Source organism: Chelonoidis abingdonii, chromosome 11 (genome assembly GCF_003597395.2).
Source record: "Chelonoidis abingdonii isolate Lonesome George chromosome 11, CheloAbing_2.0, whole genome shotgun sequence".
NCBI lineage: Eukaryota > Metazoa > Chordata > Testudines > Testudinidae > Chelonoidis > Chelonoidis abingdonii.
The window spans coordinates 6,273,331-6,286,136 of NC_133779.1; the positions used below are offsets into that span (position 1 = coordinate 6,273,331).

At 62.3% G+C, this 12,806-nt stretch overlaps 1 protein-coding gene across 1 annotated transcript in view; it reads left to right on the plus strand.

Moving 5' to 3' along the window:
• The window catches only part of RTN2 (reticulon 2), a 28,752-nt gene extending 16,112 nt beyond the window's left edge, over positions 1–12,640 (plus strand). The window contains exons 6-11 of the mRNA XM_075071247.1: positions 5,953–6,160; positions 7,525–7,663; positions 10,400–10,471; positions 10,680–10,727; positions 11,340–11,398; positions 12,235–12,640. Of these exons, the coding sequence (XP_074927348.1) occupies positions 5,953–6,160; positions 7,525–7,663; positions 10,400–10,471; positions 10,680–10,727; positions 11,340–11,398; positions 12,235–12,277 (569 nt within the window). The 3' untranslated portion in view covers positions 12,278–12,640. The remainder of the gene's footprint in view (positions 1–5,952; positions 6,161–7,524; positions 7,664–10,399; positions 10,472–10,679; positions 10,728–11,339; positions 11,399–12,234) is intronic.
• Positions 12,641–12,806: the final 166 nt, after the last annotated feature.

Here is a 12,806-nt window from a genome sequence, read left to right on the forward strand (position 1 = left end):
CCAGACCCAAGACAAAGAAGACCCACAAATTCCCTCCCTTAAGCTTTTAAAAAATCCGGTTTCCTGATTGGTCCTCTTGTCAGGTGTTTGGGTCCCTTTGTTAACCCTTTACAGGTAAAAGAAACATTAACCCTTAGCTATCTATTTATGACAGCTGGTTATACAGATATCCCTCACCCAGTGCTGTAATGCAAACACCTCTGGGGTGGGGCATGGGCAGTGGTTATATGGGGATCCCCCACCCAGTGCTGCAATGCAGCCACCTCTGGGGTGGGCTGTGGGGGCTGGTTACAGAGGTATCCCTCACCCAGTGCTATAATGCAAACAAACACCTCTGGGGTGGAGCACGGGAAGTGGTTATATGGGGATGCCTTGCCCAGTGCTCTAATGCAGCCGCCTCTGGGCTGGGGCGCGGGGGCGGGTTATAGAGGGAGCCTTCTAGTGCTGTAATGCAGCCACCTCTGGGGTGGGGTGTAAGGGCTAGTTATACAGGGATCCCTCGCCCAGTGCTGTAATGCAGCCACCTCTGGGGTGGTGTGCAGGGGGTGCTACACAGCCGTGCAGTGCTGAAGAACGGGGTGTATCCGAGTGATCCCGCAGGGGAAGGGGGTTGTAGTTAGCAGAATCCATCACAGCTGGAGTCAGCCCAGCATTCTGGGGTTCACACTGACCCCTGAATGAGACACCACTGGTCTGTAATAACCACCAGGGCTGGGGGCTTCTCTTGTATAGCTTAGCCTGGAACCCCTCTAGAGCCGCACTGGGGTCAGCAAACACTGTCCCGTTCTTGCAGCACAGCGCCCCCTAGTGCCACACTGGGGCATTGGGGTCAGCACTGACTTGGGGGGTAGCGCCCCTAGTGAGCCCCCACCCCCACAGTGCATCTCCCTGTCTTTGCCTGGAGGGATCCGACAACCTGAGGGGTTGGGGGGAGGAAGCTGAGCAAGGCTTCCATTGCTTCTTCCCCACTGGCCCGTCCTGATGCCCCATGGCCCTGGCGGCAGAGGCTGGGGATTGTCCATTGACAGGGTCCCTGAGCCCTGCCAGTCACTCCGGCTCTGGGTACCCTGGCCCAGGGCCCTGGGGCCTGGTTGGCAGGTTCCATGGGTGGAATTGGGGGTCGGGGCTGAGACACACACAGCTGCAGGCTGCCTGTGGGGTCAAACTAGGGACTCCATACTACAGAGAACAAGGTCTCACTGTCAGGAGTGGGGGGCTGGGACGGAGCCAGGACTCCTGGGTCCTATCCTCAGACATACCCCAAATTGCTGTTCACCTTAAGCGAATCCCTTCCCCACTCAGTGCTTCAGTTTCCCCTCTGTGCAATGGGGAGAGTGACCCTGACTTGCTTGGTTACTGTGGTCAGGGAGAAAGAGTGGGGAGCGGTGCTGGGAGGTAGGGTGCAGGGCTCAGCTCCTCATTTCGGGGTGTGTGTGTGTGTCAAGTTCAGTACCAAAAATTCAGGCGGCTAGAGTCAGTGGCCACTACTGAAGATGTTGACCAGAGTCATAGTGTCTGGGCCAAAGCTGGGAATGGAACCCAGGAGTCCTGGCTCCCCCCCGCTCTGACCACTGCACCCCACTCCCCTCCCAGAGGAGGGGCAGAACCCAGGAGTCCTGGCTCCTATCCTGTGCTTTAGGCATTGGATCATCCTCCCCCCTCCAGCTATTACCTGCCCCCCACCACTGCCAGTCGGCACCATCCCTCCCATCCCTGGTGCGGCCGGCACCCCTGCAGGACAGGAAGGGGGATGGGTGATGGGAGGCAGCAGCTGGCATTCGCTGGCTATAAATAGCCCCCGGGCTCCCCCCCTTGCACAGCCCCCAGCCCCCACCCGGAGACGGTGTGCCGAGGCGACGGGACCCTCGCACCGCGCTGCAGGCAAAGGGCTCGCGATGGGCAGCGCAGGTTAGAGATGCCCCATTGCGGGGGTGTGTGTGTGGGCATCACAGGGCTGAGGATGGTTGGGGGCATTGGGGGGCTGCGCTCAGACAGGGATTGGGGCTGGGTCATTCCTGGGGGCCAGGGAGTGGCTGGGGGGACATTGCGGCCAGGGCTGGGCTGTGAGAGCGGGGTGGCCGGAGGCTCTGGGGGGGCTGGGATCAGATCTGGGGGGTCACAGTGATTGCTGGGGGGGGCCCAATCCTCAGGGCTGTGACCGCGCCCCCCCCCCCACACACACACACTCCATGCCTGTGAGCAACGTGTCCCCAGGCTGGCACTTGGGCCTGTCAGTTACCAGGTGGGGGAGGGGGAGCGGCACCATCCAGACAGCTGCAGACCGGCAGCTAAACTTAGCCAGGAGCCGCCCACAAAGGGGTGACCCCACCCAACCCCCTGGGAAGCAAGGCCCCCCAGTACCATTTAAAGGGGCAGGGCTGGAGGTGGCACTTAGCCGGATGGGGAATGGGGATGGGGAACAGGGTATCCCCAGCTCCTGAGCGTCTCGTGTTACAGAGAGTGGCATCTGCCAGGGGAGGAGGGGGAGGAATAAGGGCACTGGGAACATGCATGGAGTGGGGAGTGATGCGGCACGGGAGGGGTGTGGGTACTGATGGGGGACAGTATGTGGCACGCCCAGAGGGGTGGACGCTGCCATGTGCAGCCTTTCAGGGAGAGAAGCGTTACCACGGCATAAGCAGGGCCAGCAGCTGGGGCACTATCATGTCTTGAACATTGCGTGGGGTGAGGCTGAGCATGAGGAGACACTGAGGGGGGTGGTGTTGGGCACTAGATGTGCAGGGGCGCTGAGATGGCCCTTCTGGGGTTTGGCACTGTGGAGTGCTGAGATGCGGGCACTGCAGAGGGCTCTGGCACTACAGGGGGCACTGAGGTGTGGGTCCTGCAGAGGGTGCTGAGATGTGGGCCTTGCTTAGGGAATTGGCACTGGAGAGGGCTCTGGCACTGCCGGAGGTGCTGAGACATAGGCATTGCAGGGGAACTGAGGTGTGGGCACTGCAGGGGGTACTGGCACTGCAGGGGGTGCTGAGATGTGGGCACTGGCTGTGCAGGAGGTGCTGAGATGTGAGCACTGCAGAGGTCACTGGCCCTGCAAGGGGTGCTGATATGTAGGCACTGCCGAGGTTCTGTGATGTGGGCACTGCAGAGGGAACTGGCTCTGCAGGAGGCACTGAGATGTGGGCACTGGCTGTGCAGGATGTGCTGAGATGTGGGCACTGCTGAGGTTCTCTGGTGTGGGCACTGCAAAGGGAACTGGCTTTGCAGGAGGCACTGAGATGTGGGCACTGCAGGGGCACTGGCTCTGTTGGGGGGGGGGCAGTCTCCCGTATCTTGCCCCAGTGGGTCCCGGTTTCAGAGCAGATGTGGGTTAGAGGGTTTTCCTTTCATCCTCTCCTCTGCTCCTTGTCACGCAGACAGCAGGCAGCAAAAGACCAGAAGTGCGAAGCACAGACAATGGGATGTTTATTGGGTTAGTTTCCAAGAAAGCACATTCCGAAGTCCTTCACACCAGTCGAGCTTCTCTCTATATGCAGATTGAGCCTTTACCCCACGTCCCCCTTGCCGGCTCCGATGCCGCAGAGCATTTACCACGCATCCCCCTTGCCGGCTCCGACACTGCAGAGCGTTTACCCCACGTCCCCCTGCCCAACTCCAATGCTGCAGACCGTTTACCCCACGTCCCCCTGCCCAGCTCCAACGCTGCAGAGCCTTGCCTGTGTCCCTGTTCCCGTCCCCCCCATTTAGCAAACATGATTCCAATTCCCCTTCCTCTTCCTGTTTGACCCATTTATATAGTGATATTCTACACCTTAATCCAGGGGTAGGCAAACTATGGCACCCGTGCCGAAGGCGGCACCCGAGCTGATTTTCAGTGGCACTCACACTGCCCAGGTCCTGGCCACTGGTCCGGGGGGTGGGGGGGCTCTGCATTTTAATTTAATTTTAAATGAAGCTTCTTAAACATTTTAAAAACTTTACATACAACAATAGTTTAGTTATATATTATAGACTTATAGAAAGAGACCTTCGAGAAAGGTTAAAATGTATGACTGGCCCGCCAACCCTTAAATCAGAACGGATAAATGAAGACTTGGCACACCGCTTCTGAAAGGTTGCCGACCTGCCTTAACCAATCATTCTACTGAAATTCAACTGACCAATCCTAACATATTGTAACATAATTCTCCAACCAATTATATCTCACTACCCTAATTAACTTGCACCCAGCAAAATTAATTATACAGCCGACAGAAACAATTAGAGAACCAGACTGATTAACGATAGAAAAGTGGGGGCCATAAAGATAAAACGATACAGAAATGATGGTTTCACAACCACTGGTGTGTGATTTCTTGCCAGACCGGATGCTTTCAAACTACGTTTTCTTAACCATCTTAAGATCTTTTTCTTTATCTGGCGGTGATGGGCACTATCAGGACAGGATCTGGTTTGGGATGTGAGGATGTGACCCTAAGCTTATGGTTGCCCCCTACGAACAAGGCCTCGGACTATCCTAGTGAGAGACGGCCCCTACACAGGGGGACTGTGATTTTGATTCTTTGTTTTATATCTCGATAACTAACTAAGTGCTAAAAATACACCAAAGTTCTATAGTCTAAGGGAGTCTCCCATATCTGGCCCTGGTGGGTCCTGGTTTCAGAGCTGGTGTGGGATGCCTGGCCCAGTTTCAGACCCCCTGTGGGATGGGAGCCCAGAGCAGATGGCGCCTTGACTCCCCCTGCCCCCTTATTCTTTTTCCCCAAGTGTATCCTATAGCCTGGCCTGTGGGGAGGCCTGGAACAACCCAGTCAGGGCTGGCATGGCCCCAGGGTGCCCACAGGCCCTCGGGACCCCCTTCAGGGGTGGGCATTGCATCTGGGCTAAGCAGCAGCTGCCAGGGTCTGTCACCCCCTCCCCTCCAGTCTGTGCCCGCAGCCCTCCTTCAGAGTGCCTCTCCCAGGGCTGTGCCCACCCTGGGCCCCATAGCAGAGCCCCGGACCCTATGGGGGCCTCGACCCATTCCCAGATCCCTGTGGCTGTACCCAGTGAAGCTCCCGAGGCCTCAGGCCCACTGCAGAGCCCAGCCCCAGGACACCCCCCAGGCACCGCCAGCGACCCAGTCACAGCCTCCCCGACTCCGCCCTGCTGCTGCAGGTCAGGCGCCTGCTGGGGGGGATGGTCTCAGGGTCCCATCCTCCCCCCAGCACCTGCTGCCGGCACCGTGCCCCACAGACCAGGTGTGGCTGAGGGTCCCTCCTGGCCTGGCGCTGCTGGGGAGAACCCCAGCAACCATCCAGGCCTGAGTCTGGCTGGCTGGGCCCTGCTGGCGGCTCGTGCCCTGGCCAGGCGCTGCAATATCCAGGGCGTGGGGGACTGATGGGGGCACGGGCTGGAGGGTCTGTGCCTGGGAGCTGCGCACTCACTGCATTGGGCTGATCATTGTCCTGGCCCAGCAGGAGATGCAGCCAGGGACCCAAGCTTGGGTAAGGGGTGTCAAGCCCGGGAGAGGGGGGACTGAGCCGGGTGTCCCCAGGTCAGGGTGGGAGGGTTCCCTGAGGAGCCAGGTGGGGGGAGGAGGTCCTGAGGGACTGAGCGGGACGTCCCCAGGTGGGTAGGGGATTCCTTGAGAGGCCAGATGGAGGGAGGGGGTCCTGAGGGATGGAGCCAAAGTCCCCAGGTGGAAGGGGTTCCTGAGGGGTCTGGTGGGGAGAGGGGGTGCTCAGGGATGGACCTGGGTGTCCCCAGGTGGAGGGGGTTCCTGAGGGGTCTGGTGGGGAGAAGGGGTGCTCAGGGATGGAGCTGGGTGTCCCCAGGTGGAGGGGGTTCCTGAGGGGTCTGGTGGGGAGGGGGGTCCTCGGATGGAGCTGGGGGTCCCCGGGGGGCCAGGTGGGGGGATGGATCCTGAGGGACGGGGACAGGGGGAGCCCCAGACTGTGGACACGTCTGGCTCCAGGCCCCCCCGTCACACCCCGCTACCGCTCTCCCCTGCAGTGGCGGACCTGGTGTACTGGCGGGACACCCGCACCTCGGCGCTCGTCTTCACCGGCGTCATGGTGACTCTGCTGAGCCTGCTGCACTTCAGCATCGTCAGTGTAGGCTCCTACGGCGCCCTGGCCGTGCTGGGCATCACCATCACCCTGCGGCTGGGCCGCAAGGGGCTGCAGGCCCTGCGCCGCTCCGACGGCACCAACCCCTTCCAGTGAGTGTGAGCCCGGGGCCCTGCCATGGAGTGCGACCCCCCCCGGTGCCTTGCCAGAGAGTGCGACCCTCCTGGGGCCCCGCCAAGGAGTGCAACCCCCCCGCAGTGCCTTGCCAGGGAGTGTGACCCCACCCCGGTGCCTTGCCAGGAAGTGCGACCCTCCCAGGGTCCCCGCCAATGAGTGCGACCCCCCCCACCCTGGTGCCTTGCCAGGGAGTGCGACCCCCACCCCGGTGCCTTCCCAGGGAGCGTGACCCTCCCAAGCCCTCTGCCAGGGAGTGTGACCCCCACCCAGTCCCTCTGCCAGGGAATGCAACTCCCCTCTGCTGGGGCCCTGCCAGGGATTGTGACCCCCCCCACCACGCCCTCTGCCAGGGAGTGTGATTCAACCACACACCCTTCCCCCTTTCAGTGAGTATCCCTATCCTGACATCCTCCTTCCAGAGAGTCCCCATAGTCCCCCAGCACACCACTGGCCAACCCCCCAATCCTCTCCCCTTCAAGTGAATGATCCCCCCAACCAGGGCTGACCAGGGGAAGGGGCAATTCCCCCCCCCCCAAGAATATATTATTCTATAGTATTGCAACTTTTCTTTATGGAAGGGGGCCCCGAAATTGCTTTGCCCCAGCACTCCTGAATCCTCTGAGCGGCCCTGCCCCCCACAACCTCCCATCCTCCTAGCCAGAGATTAACTCTCAGAGCCTCCCCTCTCTAGTGGGTCTAACCCCTCCCAGACTCCCACTTCAATGAGTACCCCCTCCCCCTTCCAGTGAATTCCTCCCTCAGCAGCCACCCAACTATGCCAGAAGGGGGCACTGTGGGGACCAGGGCAAGGTGCTGGCTGCGTGGGGAGCCCCCAGCTATGCCAGTTCCAGCCTCTCCCTGCAGGGGGCGCTGTGGGGAGCAGGGTGGGAGCAGCTCCCGGCTATGCCAGTCCCAGCCTCTCCCTGCAGGTGGTGCTGCAGGGACAGGGTGGGAGCAGCTCCTGGCTATGCCAGTTCCAGCCTCTCCCTGCAGGTGGTGCTGCGGGGACAGGGTGGGAGCAGCTCCTGGCTATGTCAGTCCCAGCCATTCCCTGCAGGGGGCGCTGTGGGGAGCAAGGTGGGAGCAGCTCCTGGCTATGCCAGTCCCAGCCTCTCCCTGCAGGGGGCGCTGTAGGGACAGGGTGGGAGCAGCTCCTGGCTATGCCAGTCCCAGCCTCTCCCTGCAGGGGGCGCTGCGGGGAGCATGACGGGGTGCTGGCAGTGTGTGGAGCTCCCGGCTACACCATCCTTGGCCTCTCCCAGGGGATGCTGTGGGGTGTTGTGTGGGTGCTGGGCTGGGGTCCCTCCCACTCGCTAACCCCCTGCCCCCATGTGCTCAGGGCTCAGCTGGACGCAGACTTGCCGCTGTCCCAGGAGCAGCTGGAGCGCCTCGCCACGCAGCTCAGCCGGGACATCCTGGCGGCCGCCCACACCCTGCGCCGCCTCTTCCTAGTAGAGGATCTGGTGGACTCGATCAAGGTGGGTGCTGCCCCTCCCTCCCCCCGAAGGGTCACCCCAGCTCACTGTCCCTGCTGGTGTAGGGGCCCTTGGGCCCCCTGTGAGCATCCTGGAGTGGGAGTGGGAGAAGTGTTGACCTCTGTTTACCCCCCCTCTCATGGGAACAGGGGCACAGCAGGGGAGGGTTCCCACCCCCTGTTACATGCTTCCCTTGGCTGTTAGAGAGTCATGGGGGGACAGGTGGTACCTACCCCTGGGTCTGGCAGGAGAGAGCAGGAACTGGGGGGATAGTCAGCAATGTGAGGACTCCTTTCCATGGGGGTGGGGGCAGTGATTAGCAGTGGGTTGTGGGGAGCGAGCAAAGGGCCCCCCATGCTTGCTGGAGGGGGATGCCCACTCTGCAGAGTTATGGGGGTGCAGGGGGAGCCAGAGCCTGAGGCTGGGGACATGGCCCAGCAATGCCCAGGGCGTGTGGCCAGTAGGGTGGCAGACAGGTGACGGCCACGCCAGGTGGGTGGGGCCGGTGGGGAGGCGGCCAGGTGATGGCCAGGCCATGTGGCTGGGGCTAGGGCTGGTGCAGGGCGGGTGCCAGGCCAGGGCACCAGGAAGACGCAGGCACCGCCCGAGCCCCAGGGGGCCACACACTCACAGCTGGCCCTGAGGCACCAGAACCAGACCCCATGGCTTCGCCCGCAGGGATCAGGCCTCCAGCTGCCCTCCCCACGCCCCTGCCTGAGCCGGAGGGTTCTGGGGCTGCTCCCGCTCTGGCACTCAGGCTCAGCGCTGAGCCAGCTGAGGCCGGTCACTCCTCACTCCTCATGGGCTTTGACCCTGCTGGTTCCCTGCGGCAGGCTGAGCTGTGTTTCCGATCCCAGCGCTGGCCGATCTGCGCACAGCCCTCCCCTGCCCCTGCTGGCGGGCAGCGACCCTCCTGCTACTGCAGCACCTGGACCCTGGGACTCTGAGAGTTGGATTTAGGGTTGCCAACTTTCTAATCTCACAAAAATCGAACACCTTTGCCCCGCCCCCTGCCTCAAGGTCCCGCCCTTTCTCAGAGGCCACACCCCCTGCCCACTCCATCCCCCACCCATCGCTTGCACTCACTTTCACTGGGCTGGGGCAGGGGGCTTTGAGGTGGGGCCGGGAAGGAGGGATCTGGTGTATAGGAAGGGGCTCCAGGCTGGGGCTGGGAATTGGGGTTGGGAGGGGGTGAGGGCTCCAGCTGGGAGTGCAGGCTCTGAGGTGGGGCTGGGGATGAGGAGTTGCGGGGGGGTGTCTGGGGCTGAGGGATTTGGAGTGTGGGAGGGGGCTGCGTGTTGAGGCAGGGGATTGGGCTGGGGAACGGGGGAGGGCTCTGGGTGCAGGCTGTGGGGTGGGGCTGGGGATGAGAAGTTTGGGGTACAAGAGGGAGCTCCAGGCTGGAGAGTGGGGCCAAGGGATTTAGAGTGTGGGAGGGGCTGCAGGTTGAGTCAGGAGGTTGTGGTTGAGGGGAGGTGAGGGCTCTGGGCTGGGGGTGCGGGCTCTGGAGTGGGCTGGGGATGAGGAGTCTTGGGGGTGTGGGTGTGTCTGGGTGTTGGGGCCGAGGGATTTGAATTGTGGGAGAGGGCTGCGGGTTCAGGCAGGGGGTTGGGGTTTGGGGGGAGGGCTGTCAGCTGGGGTTGTGGGCTCTGCGCGTGGGGCTGGGATGTGGGTTGGGGTTGCAGAGGGCTTGGTTTGGGAGCAGGCTCAGGACTGGGGCAGGGGTTGCTCCGGTTTGGGTTTTGCGGGCTTACCTTGGGAGCTCACTGCGTCAGCGCGCATCAGAGGAGACTCAGGCCTGTTCCTCTCTCGCGCTGTGCCCAGAACGACCGCAGGCGGTTCTAGGCTGGGGGCAGGGCCAGGAGGACTCCACGCGCTGCTCTCGCCCGATGGTACACCTCTCCCAGCTCCCATTGTCCGTGGTTCTCAGCATCGGCAGTGCAGAGCTGGTCTTGGGTTGGCATGGGCCATGGCACGGAGCCCCAGGACACCCCTGCCTAGGAGCCGAACCTCCTGGTGTTCTGGGGTGCAAGCGCACCCAAAATTTCTGAGCGAAAGCCACTGCGAGCGCAGGCCTAGTAGGGCTTATGTACCTAACTGCGTGACACAGGTTGATGGGTAGGGTTTCTGGCTTTGCCTTTGCCCCTCGCCCGCCACCGGCATGAGCTGGGTTATTAAACGGGTCTGACTAGAGGCGTCATATGCGTGCCTTTTATATCTGACCTGCTGTTCTGGAATGATTCCTGTTGGTTCCTGTTCCTTAGCATCTCCTGGCAGGGAGCAGGCCAGGGGGGGCGGGGCTTGCCAGCTTGAAGAAGTGCCCTCGAGGACCAGAGTGGTCAAACTGCGCTGGCCCATGGCTGGTTGATCTGTGGGTCTCAGGCGTCAGATCATGATTAGCCTATGGCCCAACCCACAGAGCTGGCAGTGGAATTGATGACCATTTGCCAGGGCACCTGCACCAATAGCACCTGCCAACTTCCCTGGTCGCGCGCTGGGGCAGGGGATCCCGCATGGTCTGACTGAGCGCGAAACCAGGCCGGGCTCTTCCTCCCATTTTTGAATTTTTGAGGGAAGAGGGAGAGAGGGCACACTTTTCGCCCGCGGCTACCTCAATAACGCGTCTTAGAGGGGCTCGCGCGGCCAGTTAGGCATAAAGCCCCCTGGGTGGAGTGGGGGGAACGGGAGGAGCCCACCTCGGCGTTGCTGCCGCGCTCCTCTCCTATCGCATGGCTGCAGTTCGCCTTCCTGTTCTATATCTCACCGTACGTGACGGGGCCGTGTTCAGACGGTGACTCGCTGCTCATCCTGATTAGGTAACTGGCAGGTTTAGAGGGCGTAGGCGGGTAGGCGGGTGGGGTGGGGCCTGTACCAGCCGTCTTGGTAGGCAGTAGGGGTCTTTTTCCTGAAGCCTAGAGAATTACCTTCAGTAGGCGGCTGGCTGTGGGGGCTTCCCCCAGCAGGGGGAGCTGGGAGCAGCGGGGTATGTGTGTGTCTGACCTGTCCCTTTCTGCCCCCAGGTGTGATAAGTGCATTTACTTTCCCCCTGCTCTACCGGCAGCACCAGGTGAGTGGCTGGGGGGTGGCTCAGGGCCACGTGCACCATCGGGATGGGCTAGCGGGGCCAGCACCCCTGAGCTCACAGGCTGCTGCTGGCGGCTGTGCACCCCCAGGAGCTGTCTGGCTCTACGCCCGGCCTAGGGCAGGAGAGAGAGAAAGACGGCGCCCCCTAGAGGGGAAAGGCCCCATGTCCCATTCCCTACCCCACTGAGCTAGGGAGTCCCCTGCCCTGGGGCCGGCTGGGATCCAGCACACCCTAGAGGGGAAAGGCCCCATGTCCCATTCCCTGCCCCCTGGACCAGCCAGTTCCCATCCTGGGGCTGGGTGGGAGCTGGTGCCCCCTAGAGGGGAAAGGCCCCATGTCCCATTCATGGAATCAGAGACAATTAGGGTTCAAAGAGACCCCAGGAGGTTCTAGTCCAAACCCCTGCTCAAAGCAGCACCAACCCCAACCTTCCCTGGAGCTCTCACTTTTGTTCAGGGATCCCCAGAGGCATCGGGGGGGACCCCAGGCAGCGACTTCCAGCTCTCCAGGGGCCCTGTAGCTGCGCGATGGTCTCTGGTGGGGGCAGTTGCCCAAACCCCCCTCCTCGTTTACCTCTCACTTCATCTGTTCCAGGCACAGATCGACCAGTACGTGGGGTTGGTGAGGAACCAGCTGAGTAACCTCAGAGCCAAGTAAGGGCCCCCCGCCCTCCTCGTGTCTGCCATAGGGGGAGGGGACAAGCTCCTGGCTCTGCCAGGAGCCACACGGGCCACAGCTCATCATCAACCAGGCAGCCGTAGTGACCCCACAACGCAGCCCAGAGATGACACATCCTGCAGTGTGGCACTCCCTGCTAAGACCCCTGACCCCCTTCCGTCAGTGCGGCGCCCTCCGCCAAGCCCCCAGCCCCCCTCTTGTCGGTGCAGTGCCCCCCCAAGCTTCACGTCCCCCTCCCATCTGTGCAGCGCCCCCTCCTGTCAGCCGCCGAGCCCTCAGCCCCCCTCCTGTCAGCAGACCCCCCCCACTGAGCCTCCTGCCCCACGCCCATCAGCAGAGTGCCCCCTGCCAAGCCCCCCGCCCATCGGCACGGTGCCCCCCGCCAAGCCTCCAGTCCCCGTAGTGTGGCACACCCTGCCGAGCATCCCCACCCCACAGCTGCAGCACAGCACCCTTCCCATAGTTCAGTTCTGGGCTCAGCCCTGACGGCAGGGGGTGACTTCCTGCAGCACGGCCTCCCCACAGTATTTCCCTGCAGGGGTGCTGGGTTCAAGGCCCTCCAGTGACTCCTTTGCCTGTCAAGCCTGGCCCAGCCCAGGCAACCTGCGGGGTGTGAGCGTGCTCCCCTCTAGGGGCTGGTCCTGGGGGCTGAGTGCCAGGGGGTCAGACCTGGGGAGATGGGGCTGGAGCATGGGTAACCTGCCCTGTGGCTGCCCTGCCACGCGTGGGTGCCAAAGAGGGGGGAAGAGGCTCCAGCCCGGGCCAGGGGGGATTAAACCACCGTGGTGATGTTTCTCTTTCTCTCCTTTAGGATTCAGGCCAAGCTCCCAAGTGCCAAAGCGAAGCCAGAATGAGCGACTGCCCTGGTCTGACTCACAGCAACGATGCCCCTGCTCTCCCCCCACCCGCCTGCCACCCTCACCCCAGAACCACCCCCACTGGTGACACCCCCCCACCCCAGGGAAAAGGGCCAGGGCCCCTCTCCTGATCAGGAAGCTGCCTACAGCTCAGCCCCTGCGCTGCCGCCCTGGCCCTGCATGTTGTGGGGCTGGGGCAGGAGGCAGCTCCCCGCACATTCAGGGCTCTGGGGGTGACTGAGAAGGGCTCCCGCCATTCGGCCACCACCCTGCCATAACAGGAGACTCCTGCATGCCACCCTCCTGCTGGGCCCTGCCTGCTTCTAAGCCGCAGCCCCAGCATGAGCCCGGCAAGGCCTGGCCCTGTGGAGTGGGAGTGGGGAAGGGGCAGACCCCTGGCTTCTCAGGGCTGGAGGGGTCTGGTTTCCCGGGGGGCTCAGACCCAAGTGAATTTAGGGTCTGTGATTGGCTGGGAGGTCAGGGGCTGGCAGCCTGTTGTGTCCGAGCCCCCCCCCCTGCTGTTTTT